The sequence below is a fragment of the Enhydra lutris genome, unplaced genomic scaffold (assembly GCF_002288905.1).
Source record: "Enhydra lutris kenyoni isolate GAN:26980312 unplaced genomic scaffold, ASM228890v2 scaffoldscaffold86, whole genome shotgun sequence".
Taxonomy (NCBI): domain Eukaryota; kingdom Metazoa; phylum Chordata; class Mammalia; order Carnivora; family Mustelidae; genus Enhydra; species Enhydra lutris.
Genome location: NW_019154170.1, coordinates 1477242 through 1504929, shown reverse-complemented (window position 1 = coordinate 1504929; position 27688 = coordinate 1477242). Strand labels below are relative to the sequence as shown.

The following is a 27688-nucleotide window of genomic DNA, read 5'->3' as shown; positions in this document are numbered from 1 at the left end:
TAAAATGTATTTCAGTGTGTATATATATAGATACACACAATGTGTGTATGTGAGTGTGTGTGTATCTATCTATCTATCTATCTATCTATATATATACACAATTTTTAAGCATTTCTGGAAGGATTAATTCCAGGAAGCGAAATCGCTGGGTCAGAGCTATGTGCACGCGATGTTATTCCACATGCTCATTTAAAGGCTACGCCAGGGCACCCAGGTGGCTCAGTCAATTGAGCATCTGCCTTCAGCTCAGGTCATGATCCCGGGGTCCTGGGATCAAGTCCCATGTTGGGCTCCCTGCTCAGTGGGGAGCCTTTTTCTCCCTCTTTTCCTGCTGCTCCCCCTGCTTGTGTTCCCTCTCTAGCTGTCTCTCTCCCTGTCAAATAAATAAATAAAATCTTTAAAAAAAATAAAGGCTACACCACTTTGCATCCCAGGGAGGCCTTTGGGATCAGGAAAAAGAAGCTGAGTAGATGCCTTTTTAATTCTTCATTGGTCTAGACTGTCACACACTCTCTTGAGGAGAGAGAGAAGGGAAAGAGAGAGGCCAGAGAGAGAGGGAAAGAGGGAGAAGGAGGAAGAGAGAAAGGAAGGAGAGAGTGGAAGGGAGAGAGAGGGAGGGGGAGGGAGAGGGAACAGCTGCTGTTCCAGGGGTCTGGGAAGAGGGAGAGCATGCACAGCATGCAAACACCTTTCCTTGCAGAATACAGCTGAGAGCCTTGCCTCTGTGCTCAAGCAAACGTCCACATGGTCCAACTTCACCAAAGAAGAGACCTCCGCTCTGGCCACTGTGGTCCTGGAGAGTGTGAAAAGCAGCACGCTGGCAGCTTTCCTGAACCCCTCGGCCAATGTCAGTCAGACTGTTCGGACTGAACACTTAGGTAACAGGGCAAGGTTACACCCGGGCGCTGGCTTGAAGCGGGGCTCTGGGCGATGTGATTCTCCACCACTTTCCCATATCCCATTTCCCCAGTGGTTTCAAACCTCTGAAGTCACAGAAGTCACAGAGCCAGTCCAAGGATATGAACAACATCTCCCATTTACGGAGTGGCTGACATTGAGTTCAGAGTGTGGCCAGATAGGGTTTGGAGTGTGTTCTCTGTTTGACAACCGTGCTGAGTCCCACAGTAAATGCAGCCAGTATATGAGATGGAGAAAGTGCTATAAAGAAAAATACAGCCAGGCTAAGTTGGCTTGAGAGGGTCAGGCGTGGGAGGGACCTTCCTAGCTTACATGGGAAGGGAGCCGTGTTCGTATTTGGTGAGTTCAAGGAACAGTGGAGAGGCCAGCGTGGCCAAAGTGAAGTAGAGAATCGTAGAGCCTGCAGGAGAAGGAGTCAGAAACGGAGGGGAGAGGTGGATTTCACAGATGAATGTGGGGACTCAGGATTTCATCTGAAGGAAGATTGGGGGCGGGGCATAGAATTAGAGAGTCTGAGAACAGGCATGGCATGATCTGGCTTATATTTTAAAAAGAAAACCTCCGGTTCCTTTACCTAGTTTGTTTTCATGAAGACTCCTATAGTTATGGTCGTGCCGCAGAGACCTGCGGCTCAGAGGGTAATTTAAGTCACTGTTCCATTTGGCACAGCTGGTGAGTGACAGAGCCCTGGTCCAGTCTGCTGGGTTTGCCCCAGCCCCTTCCTCTTCCCTTTGGCTTCAGAAAACTTGTCTAAATGCAGAGTAGCTAGAGGGTCGTGACCGTTGCTTTCCATCACTGTTGACTTCAACCCCATCTTTCCCTGATGCACCCCCTCTGGGGCAAGAGCTCACTCTCACAGCTCCCGCTGGGATTCTTAGTTGTCTGGGGCTCCCATCCTCCTGTCGCTCATCAGGGGCTCAGGATTGTCCAAGTGATGAACTGGCCTTTTTATTCGTTGTTTGCAACGAGGTATATATAACTTTTGGACAGAAATCAAATCCAGGACTCCCTTTCTGAGTGACCTCAGGCAAAGTCTCCCTATCTCCTTTTATCTCCTTTTAAAGATTTTTACTTACTTATTTGTCAGAGAGAGAGGCAGGGGGAGAGAGAGGGAGCACACGAACAAGCAGAGGGAACAGCAGGCCGAGGGAGAAGCAGGCTCCCCCACTGAGCAGGGAGCCCAATGCTGGGTTTGATCCCAGGATGCTGGGATCGTGACCTGAGCTGAAGGCAGACGCTTCACCGCAATTTCCTTTCACTTTACGTTCCTTTCACTTCAATTTCCTTTTAGAAATTGAAAGCAAAATTATCAAGGAAGGATGCACTGAAGAGAACATGACCTTTCACTTGAAAGCCAAAGGGGACAAGATGGAGATTGCGTGTTCCACCATCGAAGAGTCTGACTCCGCAGGTACTGACTTGGACTGAGAATCAAGGAGGGTGGGTGCGGTGTAATCAGTCGGCAGACATCCATCAGTCAACTGGCAGGTGCCCAGACTGGTGAAGGGCTCAGTGAGGTGAGGGCCCTGTCCTCAGGGAGTTTTCCATCAGCTGGGGAAGTCAGATGTTCAATAAATAGATCCCCTCACAATAATGGGGCACCAAGACCTTCACCGTCCAGTTAAGCAGCCACTGGCCCCTTTTGCCAGCGAGCACTTGAAATGTGGCCAGGCTGTGAGTGTAAAACTCCACACCAGATTCCAAAGGCTTGGTACGAAAAAAACGAAGGATAGAAAAATCTCATTCATATTTTTTATATTGCTTATATGTTGAAATGATAACTGTTTGCGTGTATTGAGTTAATACATCGTTAAGATCAATTTTTACTTGTTTTTGGCTTTTCTAAAAATTGTAGCTACTAGAAAACTTTAAATTACCTGGGCGATTCATGTTGTATAGCTGGCGGACAACACTGGTTTATAGCAGGGATTGGCAAAGTTGTCCTGTAGAGGGTGGGTTGGTAGATATTTTAGGCATTGAGGGCAATACAGTCCCTCACGGTGCAAAGGTGTTCATGCATGGATGGGCGTGGCCATGTTGTAGCCACATTTTTATTTATACAAGAGAGGCAATGGCCAGATTAGCTGGTGGACTGCTGTTGGCCACTTCCCCACCCATCTGCAGTCTGGAAGGCTCAGGGAGCAGGCCTGGGACATCCCTGAAGATCACCAACATTGACGGGGGAAGCCTACCTAAAAGGGGGAGCCAGAATAACCATGAAAGTAGGAGGCAAACTTATTTCCACTGCTCAGTTTGACTGTCTCTTAAAAATACAAATTTAAATTTATTTTTAAATGTAGCCAACATTTCTCCAGGTGGGAGCAGCTCGGGATTTTTTTTTAATGGTTTCTATGAGGGTCACCAATCTTTAAGTCCACTGGTTGTACTGGGGTTGCCATCCTCAGAGAGGGTGAGTGGGGTACAGAGTGCGTGGGATATTAAATTTTTTTTTTTTTTTTGAGGGTAACATTTTCAAGGTTCATGCCCGGTGAAACACACATGGGTGCTTCATTCCTTTTTATGGTCGAGTACTAGCCTGCTTTATGGAGGTACCACGGTTTAGCCATTCATCTGGGAAGGACATCTGAGCGGTTTCCACGAGACCAACATCTCCTTCCCCTGACCCCACCTCAGCTTTGGGCAATAATCAGGAGAGCTGCTGTAAACATTCACACACAGTTTGCATGTCTGTGTGTCTGTCCGGTGGGGGCAGTGTGTGTCGCTGATTTTTCATTTCTCCAGGGTAAATACCTAGAGATGGGATTACAATGGTAGGTTTTAAAACCTAGTTTTTCTTAAGACTTCAAGTTGGACTCAAAGCTGTTGTTAGTTTATCAATAAATTTGGTTGGTTTTGTACCAAAATCAGAATAGTACTTGCATTTGTAATTTGATTTAAAATTTTTAATTTTAAATAATAACAAACTATTTAAATTAATTAATAATAAATTATTGATTTATTGGCAAAACATATTTATTCATCAAGTGTACATTCACTCATAGGGTTTTCAGATTAAATTTCCATAGATGAATCATTTTTTACAAATTTAATTAGGTTCCCTCCATTTTATTTATTTTTTAAAGATCTTATTTATTTATTTGGCAGAGATCACAAGAAGGCAGAGAGGCAGGCAGAAGGAGAGGGGGAAGCAAGCTCCCCGCTGAGCAGAGAGCCCGATGCGGGGCTCGATCCCAGAACCCTGGGATCATGACCTGAGCTGAAGGCAGAGGCTTTAACCCACTGAGCCACCCAGGCACCCCTGTTCCCTTCATTTTATACTATGCTTATGAATATTCTTATTTCCCTCCAAATTTCAAATACCTAATGAGGAAGATTTACTAACCTAAAAGGCAAAGTCATATGCTTTCAAGGGATTCATATATCCAATGTATCAAATACATAAATACATAAATCAAATGTATAAATGTACTAATTCAGATGTTTTAAATGTTCAAAACCATTTATCAACAGCTGTGTTCTCTTGCAGTGTTCATATTGAATACACATTTATCACACATCTAATCCCTTTGGGCAGTGAAATCCCGTGGTAATCAGTTAGCTTCTCTAACGTGTTGAATTGTTCCAAACCCTTTCAAAACCATTTTTCTGGGGATGCCTGGGTGGCTCAGTGGATTAAGCCTCTGCCTTCAGTTCAGGTCATGATCTCAGGGTCCTGGGATTGAGTCCCCCTTCAGGATCTCTGCTTGGCAGGGAGCCTACTTCCTCCTCTCTGTCTCTCTGCCTGCCTCTCTGCCTGCTTGTGATCTCTGTCTGTCAAATAAATAAATAAAATCTTAAAAACAAAAAGTTTTCCAGATTATGCCAAAGATCACAAAACTTTCTAAAGTGAACACAAGAGTATTAACCCCATGGAGTCTAAGTTTGCCTACTGATTTTTTTTTTTTTTACCTCCCCAAGGAAATAAAACAGTGTTCCCAGTTTAGAATAGATTTCACATTTCAAAGGGAGTTTAATGAGGTTTCCTCAGCCACAGAATTGAGGACCGTATTTTTTTTTTAAACCGATTCAAAGCCCACAAAAACTTTTTATTTATAAGATTTTTAAAAATATTTTTATTAACATACAATGTATTATTAGCCCCAGGGGTACAGGTCTGTGAATCGCCAGGTTTACACACTTCACAGCGCTCACGATAGTACATACCCTCCCCAGGGTCCATTGAGGACCACATTTTTGCAGGATGATTCTACCTGACATTTTTCTCTGCGTTGGTGGGGAGGATCCTTACACTCATGCCTTGCAATTGGGATACGGTTACAGAACTCAGCGCGTCCTGTTTCTCCAGAAGGAACAACTTTCAAGTTGTACCGTCATCCAGTTTTTACTGAAATTCTTTTCATGTTTTTAAAAAAGATTTATTTATTAATTTTAGAGATTGTGTGAGAGAGAGAGAGAGCTGGGGGAGGGCCAGGGGAGACAGACAGAATCTCAAGCAGACTCCCTACTGAGTGTGGAGCCCAATGCAGGGGCGGACCCCATGACCCTGAGGTCATGAACTGAGCCGTATCAAGAGTTGGATCCTTAACCGACAGAGCCACCCAGATGCCCCTCTTTTCATGTTTCTACTGCCCAGTTTGGATAAATAGAAATTGGTATTCCTACCAGGATTTCAGTTAATTTCCTTCCCCATCTGTCTGGAGTCAATTAATTTCTTCCTCATATTTATTAAGTCGTGAGTCCTTTTCATATTTTTGTTTTGTTGGGGTCAGAGTCACATTGTAGAAGTCAACTTACTGACAACCAGTAAATGGAATCGTATCAACATTAATATTAATATTGTTATTGCTATTCTTTCCTTTATTCCTCCATAGACATAATCAATGGAGGAACATTGATCATAGACATAATCGATGGAGGAACACCCAATGGTTAACATTTGGATGTGTATCTTTCCACACCCTTCCACTCTGTGAATGCCCCCCCACACACACACTGAAGCCATTCAGTGAATACCTACTAGAAGGATTCAGCCTCTGATACCAGCCTGCCAAGGTTCAAGTCTTAGTTCTGCCACCTCCTAGATGTGTGTCCTGTCTCCCCATCCAAAAATGGACACAACAGTCTCCACTTCACAGATATCTTCCTAAAATGAACATACATAAGACACAATACCTGGGTTATAGTAAGTATTGATTACTTTTTATGTCTATGTGCCAGAAACAGTAATATCATAAGTACAACCATTTTAATGAAAGTACTTGTTTTCTCAGTGAAATGAGATACTATATACATTATATATATATAATTTTTATGTATATATGTATATATATACATGTATTTCAGTGTATGTATATATGTATATATATAAAATGTATTTCAGTGTGTATATATATAGATACACACAATGTGTGTATGTGAGTGTGTGTGTATCTATCTATCTATCTATCTATCTATATATATACACAATTTTTAAGCATTTCTGGAAGGATTAATTCCAGGAAGCGAAATCGCTGGGTCAGAGCTATGTGCACGCGATGTTATTCCACATGCTCATTTAAAGGCTACGCCAGGGCACCCAGGTGGCTCAGTCAATTGAGCATCTGCCTTCAGCTCAGGTCATGATCCCGGGGTCCTGGGATCAAGTCCCATGTTGGGCTCCCTGCTCAGTGGGGAGCCTTTTTCTCCCTCTTTTCCTGCTGCTCCCCCTGCTTGTGTTCCCTCTCTAGCTGTCTCTCTCCCTGTCAAATAAATAAATAAAATCTTTAAAAAAAATAAAGGCTACACCACTTTGCATCCCAGGGAGGCCTTTGGGATCAGGAAAAAGAAGCTGAGTAGATGCCTTTTTAATTCTTCATTGGTCTAGACTGTCACACACTCTCTTGAGGAGAGAGAGAAGGGAAAGAGAGAGGCCAGAGAGAGAGGGAAAGAGGGAGAAGGAGGAAGAGAGAAAGGAAGGAGAGAGTGGAAGGGAGAGAGAGGGAGGGGGAGGGAGAGGGAACAGCTGCTGTTCCAGGGGTCTGGGAAGAGGGAGAGCATGCACAGCATGCAAACACCTTTCCTTGCAGAATACAGCTGAGAGCCTTGCCTCTGTGCTCAAGCAAACGTCCACATGGTCCAACTTCACCAAAGAAGAGACCTCCGCTCTGGCCACTGTGGTCCTGGAGAGTGTGAAAAGCAGCACGCTGGCAGCTTTCCTGAACCCCTCGGCCAATGTCAGTCAGACTGTTCGGACTGAACACTTAGGTAACAGGGCAAGGTTACACCCGGGCGCTGGCTTGAAGCGGGGCTCTGGGCGATGTGATTCTCCACCACTTTCCCATATCCCATTTCCCCAGTGGTTTCAAACCTCTGAAGTCACAGAAGTCACAGAGCCAGTCCAAGGATATGAACAACATCTCCCATTTACGGAGTGGCTGACATTGAGTTCAGAGTGTGGCCAGATAGGGTTTGGAGTGTGTTCTCTGTTTGACAACCGTGCTGAGTCCCACAGTAAATGCAGCCAGTATATGAGATGGAGAAAGTGCTATAAAGAAAAATACAGCCAGGCTAAGTTGGCTTGAGAGGGTCAGGCGTGGGAGGGACCTTCCTAGCTTACATGGGAAGGGAGCCGTGTTCGTATTTGGTGAGTTCAAGGAACAGTGGAGAGGCCAGCGTGGCCAAAGTGAAGTAGAGAATCGTAGAGCCTGCAGGAGAAGGAGTCAGAAACGGAGGGGAGAGGTGGATTTCACAGATGAATGTGGGGACTCAGGATTTCATCTGAAGGAAGATTGGGGGCGGGGCATAGAATTAGAGAGTCTGAGAACAGGCATGGCATGATCTGGCTTATATTTTAAAAAGAAAACCTCCGGTTCCTTTACCTAGTTTGTTTTCATGAAGACTCCTATAGTTATGGTCGTGCCGCAGAGACCTGCGGCTCAGAGGGTAATTTAAGTCACTGTTCCATTTGGCACAGCTGGTGAGTGACAGAGCCCTGGTCCAGTCTGCTGGGTTTGCCCCAGCCCCTTCCTCTTCCCTTTGGCTTCAGAAAACTTGTCTAAATGCAGAGTAGCTAGAGGGTCGTGACCGTTGCTTTCCATCACTGTTGACTTCAACCCCATCTTTCCCTGATGCACCCCCTCTGGGGCAAGAGCTCACTCTCACAGCTCCCGCTGGGATTCTTAGTTGTCTGGGGCTCCCATCCTCCTGTCGCTCATCAGGGGCTCAGGATTGTCCAAGTGATGAACTGGCCTTTTTATTCGTTGTTTGCAACGAGGTATATATAACTTTTGGACAGAAATCAAATCCAGGACTCCCTTTCTGAGTGACCTCAGGCAAAGTCTCCCTATCTCCTTTTATCTCCTTTTAAAGATTTTTACTTACTTATTTGTCAGAGAGAGAGGCAGGGGGAGAGAGAGGGAGCACACGAACAAGCAGAGGGAACAGCAGGCCGAGGGAGAAGCAGGCTCCCCCACTGAGCAGGGAGCCCAATGCTGGGTTTGATCCCAGGATGCTGGGATCGTGACCTGAGCTGAAGGCAGACGCTTCACCGCAATTTCCTTTCACTTTACGTTCCTTTCACTTCAATTTCCTTTTAGAAATTGAAAGCAAAATTATCAAGGAAGGATGCACTGAAGAGAACATGACCTTTCACTTGAAAGCCAAAGGGGACAAGATGGAGATTGCGTGTTCCACCATCGAAGAGTCTGACTCCGCAGGTACTGACTTGGACTGAGAATCAAGGAGGGTGGGTGCGGTGTAATCAGTCGGCAGACATCCATCAGTCAACTGGCAGGTGCCCAGACTGGTGAAGGGCTCAGTGAGGTGAGGGCCCTGTCCTCAGGGAGTTTTCCATCAGCTGGGGAAGTCAGATGTTCAATAAATAGATCCCCTCACAATAATGGGGCACCAAGACCTTCACCGTCCAGTTAAGCAGCCACTGGCCCCTTTTGCCAGCGAGCACTTGAAATGTGGCCAGGCTGTGAGTGTAAAACTCCACACCAGATTCCAAAGGCTTGGTACGAAAAAAACGAAGGATAGAAAAATCTCATTCATATTTTTTATATTGCTTATATGTTGAAATGATAACTGTTTGCGTGTATTGAGTTAATACATCGTTAAGATCAATTTTTACTTGTTTTTGGCTTTTCTAAAAATTGTAGCTACTAGAAAACTTTAAATTACCTGGGCGATTCATGTTGTATAGCTGGCGGACAACACTGGTTTATAGCAGGGATTGGCAAAGTTGTCCTGTAGAGGGTGGGTTGGTAGATATTTTAGGCATTGAGGGCAATACAGTCCCTCACGGTGCAAAGGTGTTCATGCATGGATGGGCGTGGCCATGTTGTAGCCACATTTTTATTTATACAAGAGAGGCAATGGCCAGATTAGCTGGTGGACTGCTGTTGGCCACTTCCCCACCCATCTGCAGTCTGGAAGGCTCAGGGAGCAGGCCTGGGACATCCCTGAAGATCACCAACATTGACGGGGGAAGCCTACCTAAAAGGGGGAGCCAGAATAACCATGAAAGTAGGAGGCAAACTTATTTCCACTGCTCAGTTTGACTGTCTCTTAAAAATACAAATTTAAATTTATTTTTAAATGTAGCCAACATTTCTCCAGGTGGGAGCAGCTCGGGATTTTTTTTTAATGGTTTCTATGAGGGTCACCAATCTTTAAGTCCACTGGTTGTACTGGGGTTGCCATCCTCAGAGAGGGTGAGTGGGGTACAGAGTGCGTGGGATATTAAAGTGTGTGTGTGTGTGTGTGTTTGTGTGTGTGTGTGTTGGGTCATCTATAATCACTACTGAGCAAATGATTTTTTTTTTTTTTGCCTTTGGGGGAATCACAGGCCCCACTGGGGTGGCTTTTGGGTACAGAGTGCGTGGGATATTAAAGTGTGTGTGTGTGTGTGTGTGTGTGTGTGTGTTTGTGTGTGTGTGTGTTGGGTCATCTATAATCACTACTGAGCAAATGATTTTTTTTTTTTTTTGCCTTTGGGGGAATCACAGGCCCCACTGGGGTGGCTTTTGTCTCCTTTTTGGGCATGGAGTCTTTTTTAGACGAGAGCTTCTTCCAAGACCCTCAGACCCCTTTGGCCAACTTCCAGAACAAGTTGAAGGTGAAGATGAATTCTCGCATTGTACAGGGTATCATGACTGGGGAGAAGAAAGACGGCTTCTCCGACCCAGTCATTTACATGCTGGAGAACATTGAGGTTTGTGAAGAGGTTCCTGCTGAACCCCCCTCTACCTATGGAGAATGTCCCATCCCCCAGTGGGCTCAACTTTCCTTTCTGATAGGGACCCGTGAAGGCAGCAAGCTCCTACAGTTTCTTGCTTGTTTCAAGCTGACCCCCCAAATCTATCTTCCGAGGAGAGGGCTTCCCTATTTCTATGTGTTATTCTTCCATCCATCATTGTGCAAGATTGGGCTCAGATTAAGTGATGTTCACGCAGGAACATTTAGAGAAATGTTATTCACATGAGCTATGACCAAGTCAGCGCTAGAGGCAGATCTGATATCTGAGAACTTTCCCTCCCTCCTTGCACCCCAAACACACACCTGCATCTTCTTGCCCCAAATGACTCTTGAATCCATTTGAAAGAGCATTTCAGGTGACCAGAGCCTTACCATTTTCAGCCGAAGCAGGAATTTGAGAGACCTATCTGTGTTTCCTGGGACACCAACTTGGAGGGTTGTAGGTGGATGTCCTCTGGCTGTGTGGTCCTTGAAGCTTCCAAGACACATACTGTCTGCAGCTGTAATCAAATGATGAACCTGGCCATCATCATGGCTTCTGGGGAGCTCACGGTCAGTACTGATTCTCTGTGTTCTGGCTCCCCAAACCCAAGGGGAAATATTGAGTAAATATCCATTGTGCATTTCTCATGGCTTTGGGTGTTGTGGGAGTCATGGGCGACAGATGGGGTGTGCAATAACTCTGCCCTTGGAGAATTCAGGGCCTGGCTGGGAAGCTGTGACATGCATTTATAAAATAAGAAGTAACCCTAAGCAGATGCTGAGACAATTACAATCACAGATCCCATTTACAGAGCGCCTACTGTGTTGGACCCTTTATTTATTTATTTTTTAAAAGATTTTATTTATTTATTTGACAGAGACAGATCACAAGTAGGCAGAGAGGCAGGCAGAGAGAGAGAGAGAGGGAAGCAGGCTCCCTGCTGAGCAGAGAGCCTGATGCGGGACTCGATCCCAGGACCCTGAGATCATGACCTGAGCCGAAGGCAGCGGCTTAACCCACTGAGCCACTCAGGTGCCCCTGGACCCTTTATTTTAAGTTAAGTGTTTTCAAGCCCTTTTACAGGTTGGGGGCTGAGGCCCCATAGCCCACCTGCTTAGGAAACTCGAGACAAGCCTCGAACCCAGGATAGTCTAGCTCCAGATGTCTCTTTCCACAAAACCATGTATATGGTACAAGCAGTAGTGCTATGGGAATTCAGAAGTGTGTTGGTGAGAGCCAGCAAGTAGTCAGGGAGGGGATGGGATGTGAAGTGAGCCTTGGTGAGTGGGTAGATTCAGTGGAGAGGAAAGACACACAGAACACGCAGTGCATTTCCTGCACAGCTGTGAGCACTTCAAGTATTTTCATTGAATCCTCCTGCAACAACCCTAAAGGGTTACTGTTTGTATCCTCTTTTAACAGATGAGGAAACAGAGGCACAGAGCAGTTAAGTGTCTTGCCCAAGCTCATAAAACTAGGAACTGGCAGAACTGTAGTCTGTTTTCTTAGCCACCACATCGCAAAATCATAGAGAGTAGCTGGTGAGATATTGCCTTGTCACATCTTTAATACACAGAAGGAACTCAAAAATTTAAGATTAATTGTGAATAGGGGAAGTACTCCGCTTGCCATTTCCACTCCCAGAAGTTGGGGCATCTCTGAACGCCTGTGTAGCCTCCTGGATCAGGGCAGGAAATAGTAACCACTCTAGGTGTTTCGAGCAGGGAATGGGATGCTCACAAAATCATGAGAAGGGATGGAGGAATTGAAGTCAGGGCCTGCCAGTTGGGGTTTGGCTTCAAGAGCACCCTTCTGCAGCTGCAATCCAGAGGTCAGAAATTGCTACTGTCAGATCACTCCATATCTGTGCAATCAAAGAAGGGACAGCTGGAATGTGGAGCCCAGCCATAACTTGCTCCTACCTGCAGAAAGAAAGCTGGTATCTGCCTCCATTCTGCCTTCTAGAACTTCTGTGCATACCTCTCATTGGAGAACCTAAATGACATCCAGGACCCTAGCCCCAGAAGATTCTGGGAAATGTAGTTTATAGGCATCCTGCTCTAGTACGACATGAGGTGGGGCACAGGACAGGGCAGGGGGAGGCAAGGGGATGGGTGCTGATGGATTCCAAGGGATGATGATAGACAATATCTGGTTCACTCTGAGTGTCAAAGGGAGAAAAGTTCCCTGAGCCCTTTCTGCCCCAGTCAGGAGTCTGGATAATTCTTTTTTTCTGCCTGGAGGAATGTCAGTCCCTCTCTGAGTACTGTATCTCCTTTCTGACAGATGGAGTTCTCCTTGTACCTCATTAGCCACGTGGGGATAATCATCTCCCTGGTGTGTCTCGTCTTGGCCATCGCCACCTTCCTACTGTGCCGTGCCATTCGCAACCACAACACCTACCTCCACCTGCACCTCTGCATCTGCCTCTTCTTGGCCAAGACTCTCTTCATCATCGGTGTAGACAAGACAGGCAACCAGGTCTCACATCCCTTAGACTGTGTCCTCACTCAGCCTCACCATGTCGACATCTGCCCCTGCTCATCCACCCAACAACTTCTATGCTAGTTCCCACCTCAGGACCTTTATATGTGCTATGCCCTCCTTTGATGATACTTGTTCCCAGCTCTTCACCTGGTGGTCTCCTTCTTGTGATAGGTTTCAGTTTAAAATCATTTCCCTGGTCATCTTATATACTGTGGTGGTCTCCCCATTACTGTTTAAACCATTGGTTCTTATATTTGAGGATTCCGCCCCTTGAGGACACTCGGTGATATCTAGAGACAGTATTGGTAGGGGAGTTGCTGGCACCCAGTGGAGACTAAGTATGCTGCCAAGCACCCTACAAGACACAGAACAGCTCCCAAGACAGAAAATAACCTGGCAATAATGTTACAAATATCAATAATGTTACAGCTGAGAAACTCTATGCCTTATCAATCTATTTTGCTTTCTTTCTGAGCATTTATTTGAAACCATTATGATTATTAGTTGTTTTACTTGTGCATCTACACCCCTAAACTAGACTATGAGCAAGAACTTTGGCCAATCTACTCCCTATAACTATACCAGAAACATGGTAGGCTCTCAGGATTTTTACAGAAGGAGCACTAGCGACATTTTGCCTGGAGTGATCTTTCTTTATGTGGAATCAACCCTCTCATTGTGGAATGTTTAGCTTCCCAGAACTCAATGCTAGTAGTTCGTGTCACTCCCACCATTTGACCAGGAGTGAGCAAACACTTTCTGCAAAGAGGCAGATATAAACATTTTTGGCTTTGCAGATCCTAGGGTCTCTGCTGTAACCGCTTAACTTTGCTGTTTTAGTGAAAACAGCCATAGAAAATATAGAAATAGATGTGACCATGTGCCCACGAGATGTTATTTACAAAACAGACAGCCAGTCCAATGGCTATGGTTTCCTCATCCCCACACTCAATATCTTCACACATCCTCTGAGGTAGGGTGATCAACTATCCCTTCTTCTCAAAACTCTCTTAAGTTTTAACACTGAAAGTTGCATGTCCTGGGAAAAACTAGTCCCAGGCAAACCAGGACAATGGGTCCCCCAACCAAAGAGATGATAGCACCTGCAGGAAGAATATCTCTATAAAGGTTTGTGGAAAGAAGGAATGGGCTGTGTTTGGGGAACTCCAATCAAAGTGTACCCCCACTATTGTCTGGATCTGCTTCTTGGGCGGTGGGGGGAGGGTGAAATGATCCTGAATGTGCATGCTTCTCCTCTCCAGATGGGCTGTGCCATCATTGCAGGCTTCCTGCACTACCTTTTCCTGGCCTGCTTCTTCTGGATGCTGGTGGAGGCTGTGATGCTCTTCCTTATGGTCAGGAACCTGAAAGTGGTGAATTACTTCAGCTCTCGCAACATCAAGATGTGGTACCTCTGTGCCTTTGGCTATGGGCTCCCAGTGGTGGTGGTGGCTGTCTCTGCCAGTGTGCAACCACAAGGTTATGGGATGCATAATCGGTAAGTGATCTCCTTCTCTCTCCCTGAGGAGCCTACTGCCAGGGTTCATGATGATATTTACAGGAACACCAAGAAGAGCTATAACAGTAGTGGTAATTGAGTCTACCATTTATTGAGCTCTTTATGTTTTGTCAGTCTCAGGCCTGCCATGTACAGTAGCACAGGTTATACACTACACAAATCTAAGAGTCACTATTTGCATTATAATAAAGATAAATGGTGGTGGTATAAACAATGAACTTGGTTGTAAATTTTAAAATCACAGTTTCTGGAGCCAACCTGCTTGGGTTTGAATCCTTGCTCTACCACCTTTTAGCTGTGCTACCTTGGGCAAGTCACTTAACCTCTTTCATACCATTTCCATTTCCTCATCCGTACAATAGGGGCTGACAGCAATGCCTACATCATAGTGTTGTGAAGGTTAAATGAGATGTTATCTGCAAAACATTTAGAAGAGTGTCTGGCACAGTGTAAAGCATTATACATGCCATCATCATCATCATCATCATCATCATGGTCCGTTTTAAAGCAGGGTTTGTTTATCACATGGTTCATATGAGAGGATTTTAGGTAGTGTGTTGGTGAGTATCATTTATTTATTTTTAAGACATTTGTTTATTTTTTTTATTATGTTTTGTTAGTCACCAAACAGTAATGCATTAGTTTTTGATGTCATGTTCCATGATTCATTGTTTGCATACAACACCCACCCAGTGCTCCATGCAATACGTACCCTCCTTAATACACATCACCGGGCTTGCCCATCTCCCCCAACCCCTTCCCCTCTAAAACCCTGTTTGTTTCCTGTAGTCCATGGTCTTTCATGGTTCTTCTCCCCATCTGATCCCCCCCCCCTTTATTTTGGTGAGGGAACTGAATATCCAGGTTTCCTCCCTGCCTACTACTGATGGTTTATATTTCAGGTGAGGTCATGAGATAAGATGTGATGGAAAGGAATCCATAGTTAGTGGGGACTCATCAAACCTAAATCCTGCAAGCTTTACAAACATGTATTACCTCTGGTACTTCTCAACTGAAATCTTATGTGCGAGGACTGAGTCTCCATTGTGTACAGTGTGAAGAGTGTCCCTTGGATTTCTGCAGTGTACAACCTGTGTTGCTGCACATGGTGGTACCTAAAGTAACAGCTTAATGAATGGTAGTAGCTTCAGAGGAAATGAGACTCAGCACAGTTAGCTAGGAAGCTAGGAATTGTCCAAACTGAATTTGGATTTGACTTATCAGGAGATGGAAGTGATAATGTAAGGCCACCATGATGAAGTGTCCAATGTTGGTATGGGTAATAGAAGCACTGACACAGACCAGAGAAGGATGATAATACATGGGAGTTGGAAAGTTCATGGAAGGCTTCCTGAAGGAGGTGGTATTTGAATGAGTCTTGAAAGCTCCACTGAAATGTACACAGGCAAAGAGGAAAGGGGGTGCAACAGAGATGAAGGCAATAGCTTCCCAAGGGAGGGCTCAAGGTGTGTTTGGAGAATGGATGGATTGGGCTGAGAGAAGGGGAAACTGGGGAAGGGGCATGGAATTTGGAGAATACCTTCCAGGTGGTAAGAACCACAGAAAGTTTTGGAAGAGAGGAGTACTGACAAGGATTTGAAATGACCTTCAGAAGAAGCACTAGGCATGGGGAAGAGAAGGAGAAACATGGTGCATTTCTGAGCAGGTGTGGTTGCAGGTAATGGGCTCCAGCCCAGTGGGCACCTCTGGGAAACTATGTAGGGCATGCACCTCTGATATCTCACCCAGGGGGCATACTTGTTGACCAGCTCCCTCCCAGCAGCCATTGGTTGAGGGCTGCTCCCAGACAGCTAATTCTCAGAGCTTTCAATCTGATGCCTCCAGCCAGAGATGCAGAAACTGATAAGGAAGTTGGCCAGTATTTACTGAAGTAAATTTACTTCAGTAGTAAGTAAGTAAGTACTGAAAGTACTACTTTCAGAAGTAAATTTACTGAAAGAACAGGGACAGCATCTTCTGTGCATTTTATGCCTTTTTATTACTACTACTTGGAGATTCATGTTCCAGGGAGAGAATGCCTGGTTGGCCAAACTTGATTATTTTCCTTCTCTTGTGTAGAGAGGGGAGCACACTTTTGCTAAAGGAATATTGGGGTGCTGTTCCTGAACATGGTAGAATGCTTGTGAAATGGTGAAAACAACAAATTACCAGAGACATGCTGGAAAGAGGCAATGAATTCGCTCTTCCTTCTCTCTCTCCATTCCCCCCCTCACCTTCCCTCCATTTCTTTTAAGAAATAATCATAGAATGTCTCATCCATGCCAGGACTTGCACTGAGGGCTGGGTATTCAGAGATGAACAAAAGTCCAAAGTCCAAATTCTCATACAGCTCACAATCTTGTAGGGAGAGGACAATTTGCAAGGAAACAAACACCATCATAATTGATACCAATAGATTGTATAAGAAAGAAACAAGGGGTGCCTGGGTGGCTCAGTGGGTTAAGCCTCTGCCTTCAGCTCAGGTCATGATCTCAGGGTCCTGGGATCGAGCCCTGCATCAGGCTCTCCACTCAGCGGGGAGCCTACTTCCCCCTCTCTCTCTGCATGCCTACTTGTGATCTCTCTCTCTCTCTCTCTCTTTCTCTCTCTCTGTGTCAAATAAATAAATAAATAAAATCTTTAAAAAAGAAAAGAAAGAAACCAGCAAACCCTGCCAGAGATGGACCAGGAGTAGTGATGGTCAGAAGTGGCTTTTCAAAGGAGATGACATCTGAGCTGAGATTTGAAGGAGCAGGTGTACCAGTAAAGAGGTCTGAATGGGGGGGAAGAGGTTACAAAGATTATGAATAGAAGATGAGCTCTACTCATGGCACCTAGTGAATACTTCAGGAATATTTACCCAGGAGGAAAGTCTGAAAGAAGACTTGCTGTGTCCCAAAGGAAACTGAACTGTAACCTGCCACATCATGAGAATTTTCATCTCAGGGCCATCTCCCTATACTCTCCTCCATTAGTGCATTTGCTGGGGTATGAGTAACAGTAGGGTCAAGACTGAGACTAGCACTGACTCCTCTTTCTTTCCATAGCTGCTGGCTGAATATAGACAGAGGGTTCATCTGGAGTTTCCTGGGGCCAGTCTGTGCCATCATCATGGTAAGAAAATCGCTTGATGCCGTATGTTTTCGTGCAGGAACAAGGAGACCCAAGGGATCAGGGAGTGCCAGTGGAATTTGCATAACTGAGGTCACTTATTTTTCTCAAACATTCTCCCTTCTGATCCCTGGTTCTTGAGATTTCCAAATTAGAGTGTAATTTCTTTGACATGTGATTTTTTTTTTCTCTGCCAACATGCAAATCCCCTGGAGGGGATAGATCCCTGGAAGGACAGATAATCTTATCTGTCCTTTGTGTTTCAGTGAGAACGAGTCTGTTGATGTCTTCTGAGGTTAGACATTGAATGAGAAAAAAAAAGGGAGAAAGAAATTAAGAGTATTTGATGGTCAGGGAGGAGAAGAAAACTGAGGGTTGAAAGCAAAGGAAAGCCTAGAGTTGTTTTTTCCCCCCAGCTTTATTGTGGTGTAACTGACAAATAAAAATTGTATATATTTAAGATGTGAAACTTGATGTTTTGACTTATATATATATACATCATGAAATAATCACAATCAAGCTAATGAACATATCTATCACCTCACATCGTTACTGTTTTTCTTTCTTTTTTTTTCTTTTTTTTGTGGTGAGATCGCTTAAGATCTGCCCTTTTTTCCTTTTTCTTTTTCTTTATTATTATTTTATTTTATTTTTATTATGTTATGTTAGTCATCATACAATATGTCATTAGTTTTTGATATAGTATTCCAAGATTCATTGTTTATGTATAACACCCAGTGCTCCATGCAATACGTGACCTCCTTGACACCCATCATGAAGCCAACCCACCCTCCACCCCTGCCCTTCTAAAACCCTCAGTTTGTTTCTCGGAGTCCACAGTCTCTCATGGTTCGTCTTCCCCTCCGATTTCCCCCACTTCATTTTTCCCTTCCTTCTCCTAATGCCCTCTATGTTATTCCTTACGTTCCATAAGTGAAACCATATGATAATTGACTTTCTCTGTTTGACTTATTTCACTCAGCATAATCTCCCCCAGTCCCATTCATGTTGATACAAAAGTTGGGTATTCATCCTTTCTTATGGCTCAGTAATATTCCATTGTGTATATGGACCATATCTTTATATATTCATCTGTTGAAGGGCATCTCAGCTCTTTCCATAGTTTGGCTATTGTGGACATTGTTGCTATGAACACTGGGATGCTAAGATCTGCCCTTTTAGTAAATTTCAAGTATATAATATAGTATTGTTAACTGTAGTCACCCCACTATACATAAGATCTCTAGAACTTATTCACCTTGTATAACTGTGGACCAACATCTTCCCCTTCCACTCCCCAGCCCTAGCACCCACTGTTCTACTCTCTGGGAACCTAGGGGTGTTACCCACCATCTTCTTGCCTTCTTACCTCCAACCCAGATTCAACAGTCCTACAAGTTGATGTTTCTTCTGACTCTCACTCATGGTGGCTTTTTTCCTTGTGTCACTTATAATTGTTCATTGTGAGCTCTTATCCCACTGATATAAATCTTGGGAATTCTTGAGACTGTATTCCTCCAGATGGGTTTTGCTCTGACTTCTGTAAGACCTGGGCGGGGGAGGGTACGTATTAGTTTCCTAGGGCTACCATAACAAAGCATCACAAACAAAGTGGCTTAGAACAACAGAATTGTATTGTCTCACAGCTCTGGAGGCCAGAAGTATAAAATCAAGAGGTCATCAGGGCCATGTCCTCTCTGAAGGCTCAAGGGAAGGATCCATTCCAGTTTTCTATCCAAGAATACTGGTAACCTCAGGAGTTTCTTGGCTTGTAGAAGTTGGTCTTCTCTCTGTGCTTGACTGTGTCTGTGTCCAAATTTCCCTGTGTTATAAGGTCATGTGGGACTAGGGCCCAACCTATGACTCATTTTAATTTGTTCACCTCTGGTAAAGACCCTAACCCCAAATAAGATCACGTTCTGAGGTCCTGGGGGTTAGGGCTTCAACAATTCAACTGAAACAGGGCACCAATCTTGATTCTCACTTTCCGTATGCATACAGTGAAATTTAGTGGTGATCACCCAGATGAGAACCAGCAAAGGCTATTTATTGCTATAGTGAGGGAGTCAGTCACCATCACTTACACTTTGCAGAGATTCAAAAGCAGGCAGAGGAGTGGGAAAGGGGTAAAAAAGGGAAGGCTTCAGTGTGCCCTGAGCAGAGGCTATAGGCTTTGGGACCTTAAAGGCAAGCTAACTCAAAGCAGGGCATCCTCTGTGAATGCTTAGGGGAGCATATTGGCTTTCTCCTTTTGGTTCTAAATTGGAAGTGAGGGCAGAAATTAGGGAGGCTGTCAGTTACCAATCAAGAGCTGGTTGTTTAGGGCTGACTGCTTCCTGGAGTGTTTACTGCAGACTATGAGTCTTTCACAGGTAGGTGGTCTGGCCATTGTCCATTTGTATACCCAATCTCTCAGTCCTTTCTGCTTGACTTTGTAGATCAATTCCATCCTCCTGACTTGGACGCTGTGTGTCCTGAGGCAGAAGCTTTCCAGTGTCAATGCTGAAGTCTCAACACTCAAAGACACTAGGTACAGACCCTCCTTTCTTTCCTCTCCTTTTCCAATCTCCCTCATTTCCCCCACAAACATTCACTGAGTACCTTTCATATGCCTGGTCCTGTGCACAGGACAGAAGAGCACAGTGTCTAGATTTGGGGTCTCAAATGTCAGGTCTGCCACTTATAAGCTGTATGACCTTAGGCAAGTTACATAACCTCTCTGAAACTGTCTCCTCATCTGTACACTAGGGATGCTAACATTGCCCACTTTACCTGGCTTATGAAACAGTAACACAGTTACCAAGAAGAGTGTTTCCTATGTTGAAACTATTAATATATTTTCTAACTCATCTACTGTACACAATGATACGTGCATATTTGCAAAAACAGAATCTTGCCATCTACCTTATATTTGTAATGATTTTTTTCTCTTAATAATGTCATGAATATTTTTCAGTTTAACTAGACATCCTTTGACAATATCTTTTTTTGGTAAAACATTTCAGTGTAAGAATACAGCACAGCTTACTTAAATCATGCCTTATTCATGGAACATTCACGTTGTTTCTGATTTCTTGGGGCGAGTTGGGCTATTATAAACAATGCAGTCTTGAATACCCTTGTAGATAGATCCTTTTCCACGTCGGTGGTTGTTGGATCATAACAGTAGGCACAAAACTGCCTGAGTCAGATGGCAGGTTCGATTGTCACACTTTCAATATATATTGCAAATTGTTTTCCAGAAAATTTGTTTCCATTTGCAAGAGTGCTTGTTTACCTACAGCTTTGCCAACACCAGAATGTATCATTTTTGTTGTGTCTTTTTGCTGATTTAATAGGTGAAAGATTCTATCATATTATGTTAGTTTTGTATATATTATTTTATCTTATAGATATGGGACATTTTCATACTTTTATAGGCCATTTGTGTTTCTTAACTCTATCACTCAACTAATCTTAAAAAAAAAAAAAAGATTTTATTTATTTGAGAGAGAGAGCACAAGCAGTGGGGGGAGGGGCAGAGGGGGAGGGAGAAGCAGACTCCCTGAGCAGGGAGTCTGATGAGAGAGGCTCCATCTCAGCACCCTAAGATCATGACCTGAGCCAAAGGCAGCCACTTAACTGATTGAGCCACCCAGGCACCCCTCAACTAATCTTCATCTTAAGAACCTACAGAAGTCAGACATGGTCTAGGTTTTATTGTCGGGAACCATATGATGTCCTTTGCTTATTTTCCTATCAGTATCTAATCCCTCATCTATCTTAAATAATTTTTAGGAAAAAAATTTTAGAAAATAATTTTTTCTAAAAATTATTTTTAAAAAGTTGATGCAAAAATTATAAAACAAAGTTAATACATGCAATGCTAAGAAAAATCAAGCACTGAAAAGGGGAACACATGGAAAGCAATTCCTTCTCTCTTCCCTTACCCCCAGTTCCCCAGATCTCTCCCACCTTAAGCAACCATTATCACATGAATTGGGCTTCCTTCCAGGATACTCTATACACACTCACCTTCTATTATATAAATAATTAGATACTATACATATTCTGAACTTTGGGATTTTTCCACATAATAGGTAGCTGATTTCATATGAGTACTTATGTCTAAAAACAACTAACAAAAATGTTTTTGTGCCAGACACTACTGTAAGCACTCTTAGAATTTTGTTATCTCATTTAATCTGTAGAACAAGTAATATCACCCTGTAGGAATTGCATTATTGTCCCTATATCAATTTGAGGAAACTGAGGCAGTTTCCACAGGTACCCAGAGCCTGTACCTTTACCCCCATAGTATATGGTCACTCTCATCTCATTTTAAAAAATGTTTTTATGGGGCAACTTGGTCTGGTTCAATCAGTAGAGCAGGCAGCTCTTGATCTCAGGGCTGTGAATTAGAACTCCATGTGGGTATAGAGTTTACTTAAAAATAAAATCTTCAAAAAATGTTTTTATTGGAGCACCTGGGTAGCTCAGTGGGTTAAAGCCTCTGCCTTCAGCTCGGGTCATGATCCTAGGATCCTGGGATCGAGCCCCGCATCGGGCTCTCTGCTTGGTGGGGAGCCTGCTTCCCCCTCTCCTTCTGCCTGCCTCTCTGCCTACTTGTGATCTCTCTCTCTGTGTCAAATAAATAAATAAAATTTTAAAAATGTCTTTATTATTTGCTTTTATTTATTTTTTTTGAAAGCAAGAGTACTGAAAATCAGTTTTTAATGCACATTTATCTCCACTTTGGCGTTCCACTGCATCTGTGAATCAGCTTAGGTTTTAGTCTCTATAGATGTGCCTAATTCTGGACATTTCCAATAAATGGAATCATATACTCTGTGTCCTTCTGTGACTGGCTTCTCTCACTGACATAATGTCTTCTGAGTTCATCCGCATTATAGCTGGTATCAGAATTTCATTCCCTCTTAAGGCTGAGTAATATCCCAGGGTATGGATGGGCCAAATATTGTTTATCTCCTCTCAAGTAGATGGACACTGGGGTTGTTTTAGTTGGGGAGGGGATGGGGAATGAATGCTTCATAGGTGTGGGGTTTCTCTTTGGGGTGATAAAAATGTCTTAGAAGTGGCTGGGGATGATTGTACAGCATCAGGAACGTGCTAAGTGCCACTGAATTACATACTTCAAGTGGGTAAAATGGTGAGTTTTATATTATGCAAGTTTTTCTTTGATTAGAAAAAAATGTCCTTGTATTTCATCCTACGACATTACCATTCATTTAACATGTCCTCAGTTCTTGACCTGTAGGTCCTTGGAGCATTTTCATCACTATCAACACTATTACAATCATATCAAAAAATGGGCAGAAGATATGAACAGACACTTCTCCAGTGAAGACATACAAATGGCTAACAGACACATGAAAAAATGTTCACCATCACTAGCCATCAGGGAGATTCAAATTAAAACCACATTGAGATACCACCTTACACCACTTAGAATGGCCAAAATTAGCAAGACAGGAAACAACATGTGTTGGAGAGGATGCGGAGAAAGGGGAACCCTCTTACACTGTTGGTGCGACTGCAAGTTGGCGCAGCCACTTTGGAGAACAGTGTGGAGATTCCTCAAGAAATTAGAAATAGAGCTTCCCTATGACCGTGCAATTGCACTACTGGGTATTTACCCCAAAGATACAGATGGAGTGAAAAAGAAGGGCCATCTGTACCCCAATGTTTATAGCAGCAATGGCCACGGTCGCCAAACTGTGGAAAGAACCAAGATGCCCTTCAACGGACGAATGGATAAGGAAGATGTGGTCCATATACACTATGGAGTATTATGCCTCCATCAGAAAGGATGAATCCCCAACTTTTGTAGCAACATGGACGGGACTGGAAGAGATTATGTTGAGTGAAATAAGTCAAGCAGAGAGAGTCAATTATCATATGGCTTCACATATTTGTGGAGCATAACAAATAGCATGGAGGACAAGGGGAGATGGAGAGGAGAAGGGAGTTGAGGGAAATTGGAAGGGGAGGTGAACCATGAGAGACTATGGACTCTGAAAAACAATCTGAGGGTTTTGAAGGGGCGGGGCGTGGGAGGTTGGGGGAACCAGGTGGTGGGTATTAGAGAGGGCACGGATTGCATGGAGCACTGGGTGTGGTGCAAAAACAATGAATACTGTTACGCTGAAAAGAAATAAAAAAAAAATAAAAATAAAAGTTTTAGAACATAAAAAAAAACCCAAAATATCCACTATTACATTAAATATATGTATCCACACATCCTTGTGGCATGTGTATCTGTAGGCCAACTGCCTTTCAAGTGCCAGCGGGACTCAATTTCCCCGATTCTGGGCTTGGAGACACCACTGCACCTTTATTTCCACCCAGGTGGCGGGCGAGTGGTGGGGGCACAGTCCATGAGGACAACAGCCATTGCCCAAAACTTTACGGTCTCCAAATCTTCTCCCCTAGGTTACTGACACTCAAGGCCTTTGCCCAGCTCTTCATCTTGGGATGCTCCTGGGTGTTAGGCCTCTTCCAGATTGGACCCATGGCTAGTATCATGGCCTACCTCTTCACTATCATCAACAGCCTGCAGGGGGCCTTCATCTTCATCATTCACTGTCTGCTCAACCGCCAGGTACACAGCATTTGCCCTTCCCAGCCCCAGTCTTCAGGGGAACATGCCTGTGTCAGCCCACATCCCTGCATCTGGGGAATAATTCATCTTCTTGTGATGTGTTTTTCCCTCCAGGTACGGGAAGAATACAGGAGATTGATTACCAGGAAGATCAAACCCAGCTCTGAGACCCAGAGCTCAGGGATATTACTGTCTTCCGTCCCCTCCACTTCTAAAACGGTGAGAGACTGTGTATTTTATGTGGGTTCTGTTCAGATGGAAACACTGCTTCTTAGCAACACGAGATGCCACTGTGCACTGAGTACCTACTGTGAGCTAAGTGTGTCCATGTATATTAGTACATTTGCTAAAGTGTCGTGTTCAAGAGTTGGGGTTCAGGAACCAGGCTTCCGGGGTTAAATCCCAGCTTTGCCCCTTAGTAGCTGTGTGAGCTAAACAAGATAGAATCATGACTCATACAGATAGAACATGAGCATACATTAAATATTTTATTCTACTCATTAATCAGTGCGGGAGTGAGGCAGATGTTAACCTGGCTCAAAAGAGAATGCACAGGGGGCGCCTGGGTGGCTCAGTGGGTTAAAGCCTCTGCCTTCAGCTCAGGTCTTGATCCCAGTGTCCTGGGATCGAGCCCCGCATCGGGTTCTCTGCTCAGCAGGGAGCCTGCTTCCTCCTCTCTCTGCCTGCCTCTCTGCCTACTTGTGATCTCTGTCTGTCAAATAAATAAATAAAATCTTAAAAAAAAAAAAAAGAGAGAATGCGCAGAACAGATACATATATTATGTAATATATATAATATGTTATGTAACATGTATCATAGATATCTTATATATTGCATACATTATATACAAATCATGTAATGTTTTATATATTTTGTATAAATTATATATAGTATATATTATATATGTATTATGTAATATACACATGTCTATACTTTGCATTCTTTTCTGAGCCAGTTAAAACATCTGCCAGGTTCTCTTGTTGATAATTTTTTATAGAGATAGATAGATATAGATATATAGATATATAGATATTAGAATTACATATATAATTATAAAGTTATATAATTAGTACATAATTATATATAATACATAAAATTTCATATTATGTATTTAACATGAATTAAATATATGTTAACATATGAATTACATGAATTATACTAAACATATATAGTTTCAGAGACATTGAAACAAATGTGCAAATGGAGGCAAAACATATTTTTCCACCTCATTCCACATAATTTTGCATTGCTATCATCTCTATTCAAAATTTACAGTTGTATTTAAATTCAGTTAGCCAAGCTATAGTACATAATTAGATTTGATATAATGTTCAACGATTCATTAGTTGAGTATAACACCCAGTGCTCATCGTATTTAAATTAAAAAATAAATGAATGAACAAAAATTAAATAAATAAAATTTGCAGAGTTGTAAAACTTTGCTCTACACAATGGCTCCTCCATCCCTGATTAGGATTTTTTATACTTTCACTGATTTATTCCAAACACAAGTAACTAAGATTCAGTGGTTTAATTAAATAGGAAATTCTTCTTCTTCTCCTTCTTTTTTTCCTGCAAGAATAGAAGCTCAGAGTTAGCTGTTGCTGCTATTGGTTCTGTTGCTGAGGAGTGTTGTAAAGGATCTAGGTTTTCCCTACTTTTCAGTTTTCATGGTTGCGAGATGGCTGCCATAGCTCCTGACATCACAACCATGTTGAAGGCAAGAGGGATGGTGCAGAAGTGGCGAAGCTTTCTCCCTTTCCCAGGAAACAAAAGCTTTCCCAGAAACCCCCTCAGTGGATTCCCCATTCACTTAGGTTGTCAGAACTGTATCATGTGATGACACATTGTTACAAAGGAATTTGACAAACAAGTATTTGGCTTTTTTGCTTCTAGAGTGGACGCTATCCACAGTGAAGAGGTTGAGAACAGCTTTCAAGTTTGCAGTCAGTGCCTGCGGCACTACAGACAAACACACTGCTCACTAGAGACCATCACTGTTAACATTTTAGTGTTTAACCTTCTGGTGTTTGTTGATATATTTCTCTCTCTGTATTTATAAGACCCATGGAATCTCATTTGTAATAATCCTGTTGGTTCTAATTCTGATTTCTCTCTCACAGGGTTAAAGTTCTTTCTTACTTTCAAATGTGCCATGAAGCAACATTTGAGGAAAGCAGGTACCTACAGGAGCCTACTCTGAAAGGCACAGCTTAAGGCACAGAAGCAGGATCTTCCAGCCCCAGAATGCTCTGGAAAACAAGAACTTCTGTCCCAGATGATCAGTTCATCTTCCGTGTTCTGCTCTTTGAGTTTCTAGAATTTTGTGGAAGTAACAGATCCCAGTGCAATGGCAAGACCAAGCTTACCTGGTTGCCATTTTGGTTTCTCCTAAGTTTGTTGGTGCATGGCCACAAGCGTGCCTTTCCGGCACCTGTTGTGAGCCTGACACAGAGCAGCCCTCAATAAATGATTTGTCATATGACTGACTGACTTACTCTTTGACAAAGCCTCCTCTTTCTTTTAAAGAAATGGTCAGTAAAACAGTAATGATGGCCCTAGGGGATGAATAAAACACATGGACTTTTTTTTTGTGCAAACACTTTTGTGCAAACACTTAAAACAGTTATGTGGGGGACTCCTGGATGGCTCAGTTGGTTAAGCGGCTGCCTTCGGCTCAGGTCATGATCCTGGGGTCCTGGGATCAAGTCCCGCATTGGGCTCCTTGCTCAGCGGGGAGCCTTCTTCTCTCTCTGCCTCTGCCTGCCACTCTGCTTGCTTGTGCTCTCTCTCTCTCTCTGACAAATAAAAAAATAATAGTAAAAAAACAGTTATGTGGATGAGTAGGAGTGCTGGATGGAGCAGAATCCCAGCATTTCATGGAGACTGGCCATACTTGACAACTACACCCTTTGGAAAGTGTTTTGGTTTCCTGGGAACTTTCAGGGAAACAACATCTCTCTTCCTTCCAGAAATTCTCTTAGGACTTGGCTAAGATTCACACTGCTCACAAAGTTATCACCATCCCACCTGGCCCTCCATCCTGCATAAAATCTTGATTGCCAGGGAGAGTAGAGGGAGATGAAACTTTAAAATGAAGATATGCTCTGTGCTTGCTTTGGCAGCACATATACTAAAATTGGAACAATAAAATGTATATATCTTCCCTTCTATCTTCCTACTCAAAGTGTGGTCCATAGACCAGAAGTATCAGCATCACCTTGTTAGGAAAGTAGGATCTCAGGCCCCACCCCATAATGGCTGAACCAGAACTTGAATTTTTATGAGAGCCCCAGGAGATTTGTGCTGTACACAGGAATGAATGTTCTAGAATCTTCTGGAATATTCTTCTGTTTGCCATGCTGGTAGCAGAGCTTGTCTTTATTTTGGTTTTTTGTTTTGTTTTGTTTTTGTTTTTGTTTTGAGACATAATTTTTAATTTTTTAAATTAATTTAATTTTTTAAATTTTAATTTAATTTTTTAAAAATATTTTTTCTAGTCTGCTATGGTCACAAAGGATCTCTTAACATTCCTAGGACTGTGACAGAATAAGAGGAATACAATTAATATAGTTTGTGGGAGCCTTCTGGGTTCTTGCTCCGTTCTTGCTGTATCCTGTAGAGATTATACTTTGTCTCTGCCCAGTATATTGTCACATTAAACAAAATCTCTCCATGTGATTTTGCTCCAGAAGTTCATATCCTGGCAGAAATGTCTAACAGAGAGAAGTTCAATTCAGATTTCCCTTTGGCCAGCTTCTTCCTCCTTCACTCTGTCAGGTCCAGTTACCCTCACCAAGGTAGGACAGACCCAGCCTATTCACTGCCCAACCACACAGCCCAAGGTGATCACAAGTATTACAACTGATC

General features: G+C 43.3%; 1 protein-coding gene across 1 annotated transcript in view; it reads left to right on the top strand.

The window, feature by feature from the left end:
• The window catches only part of LOC111161644 (adhesion G protein-coupled receptor E1), a 54922-nt gene extending 28529 nt beyond the window's left edge, over window positions 1–26393 (top strand). The window contains exons 11-21 of the mRNA XM_022525408.1: window positions 701–878; window positions 2210–2329; window positions 9867–10072; window positions 10498–10668; window positions 12386–12580; window positions 13849–14084; window positions 17153–17219; window positions 19655–19746; window positions 23649–23817; window positions 23932–24036; window positions 25942–26393. Of these exons, the coding sequence (XP_022381116.1) occupies window positions 701–878; window positions 2210–2329; window positions 9867–10072; window positions 10498–10668; window positions 12386–12580; window positions 13849–14084; window positions 17153–17219; window positions 19655–19746; window positions 23649–23817; window positions 23932–24036; window positions 25942–25947 (1545 nt within the window). The 3' untranslated portion in view covers window positions 25948–26393. The remainder of the gene's footprint in view (window positions 1–700; window positions 879–2209; window positions 2330–9866; window positions 10073–10497; window positions 10669–12385; window positions 12581–13848; window positions 14085–17152; window positions 17220–19654; window positions 19747–23648; window positions 23818–23931; window positions 24037–25941) is intronic.
• Window positions 26394–27688: the final 1295 nt, after the last annotated feature.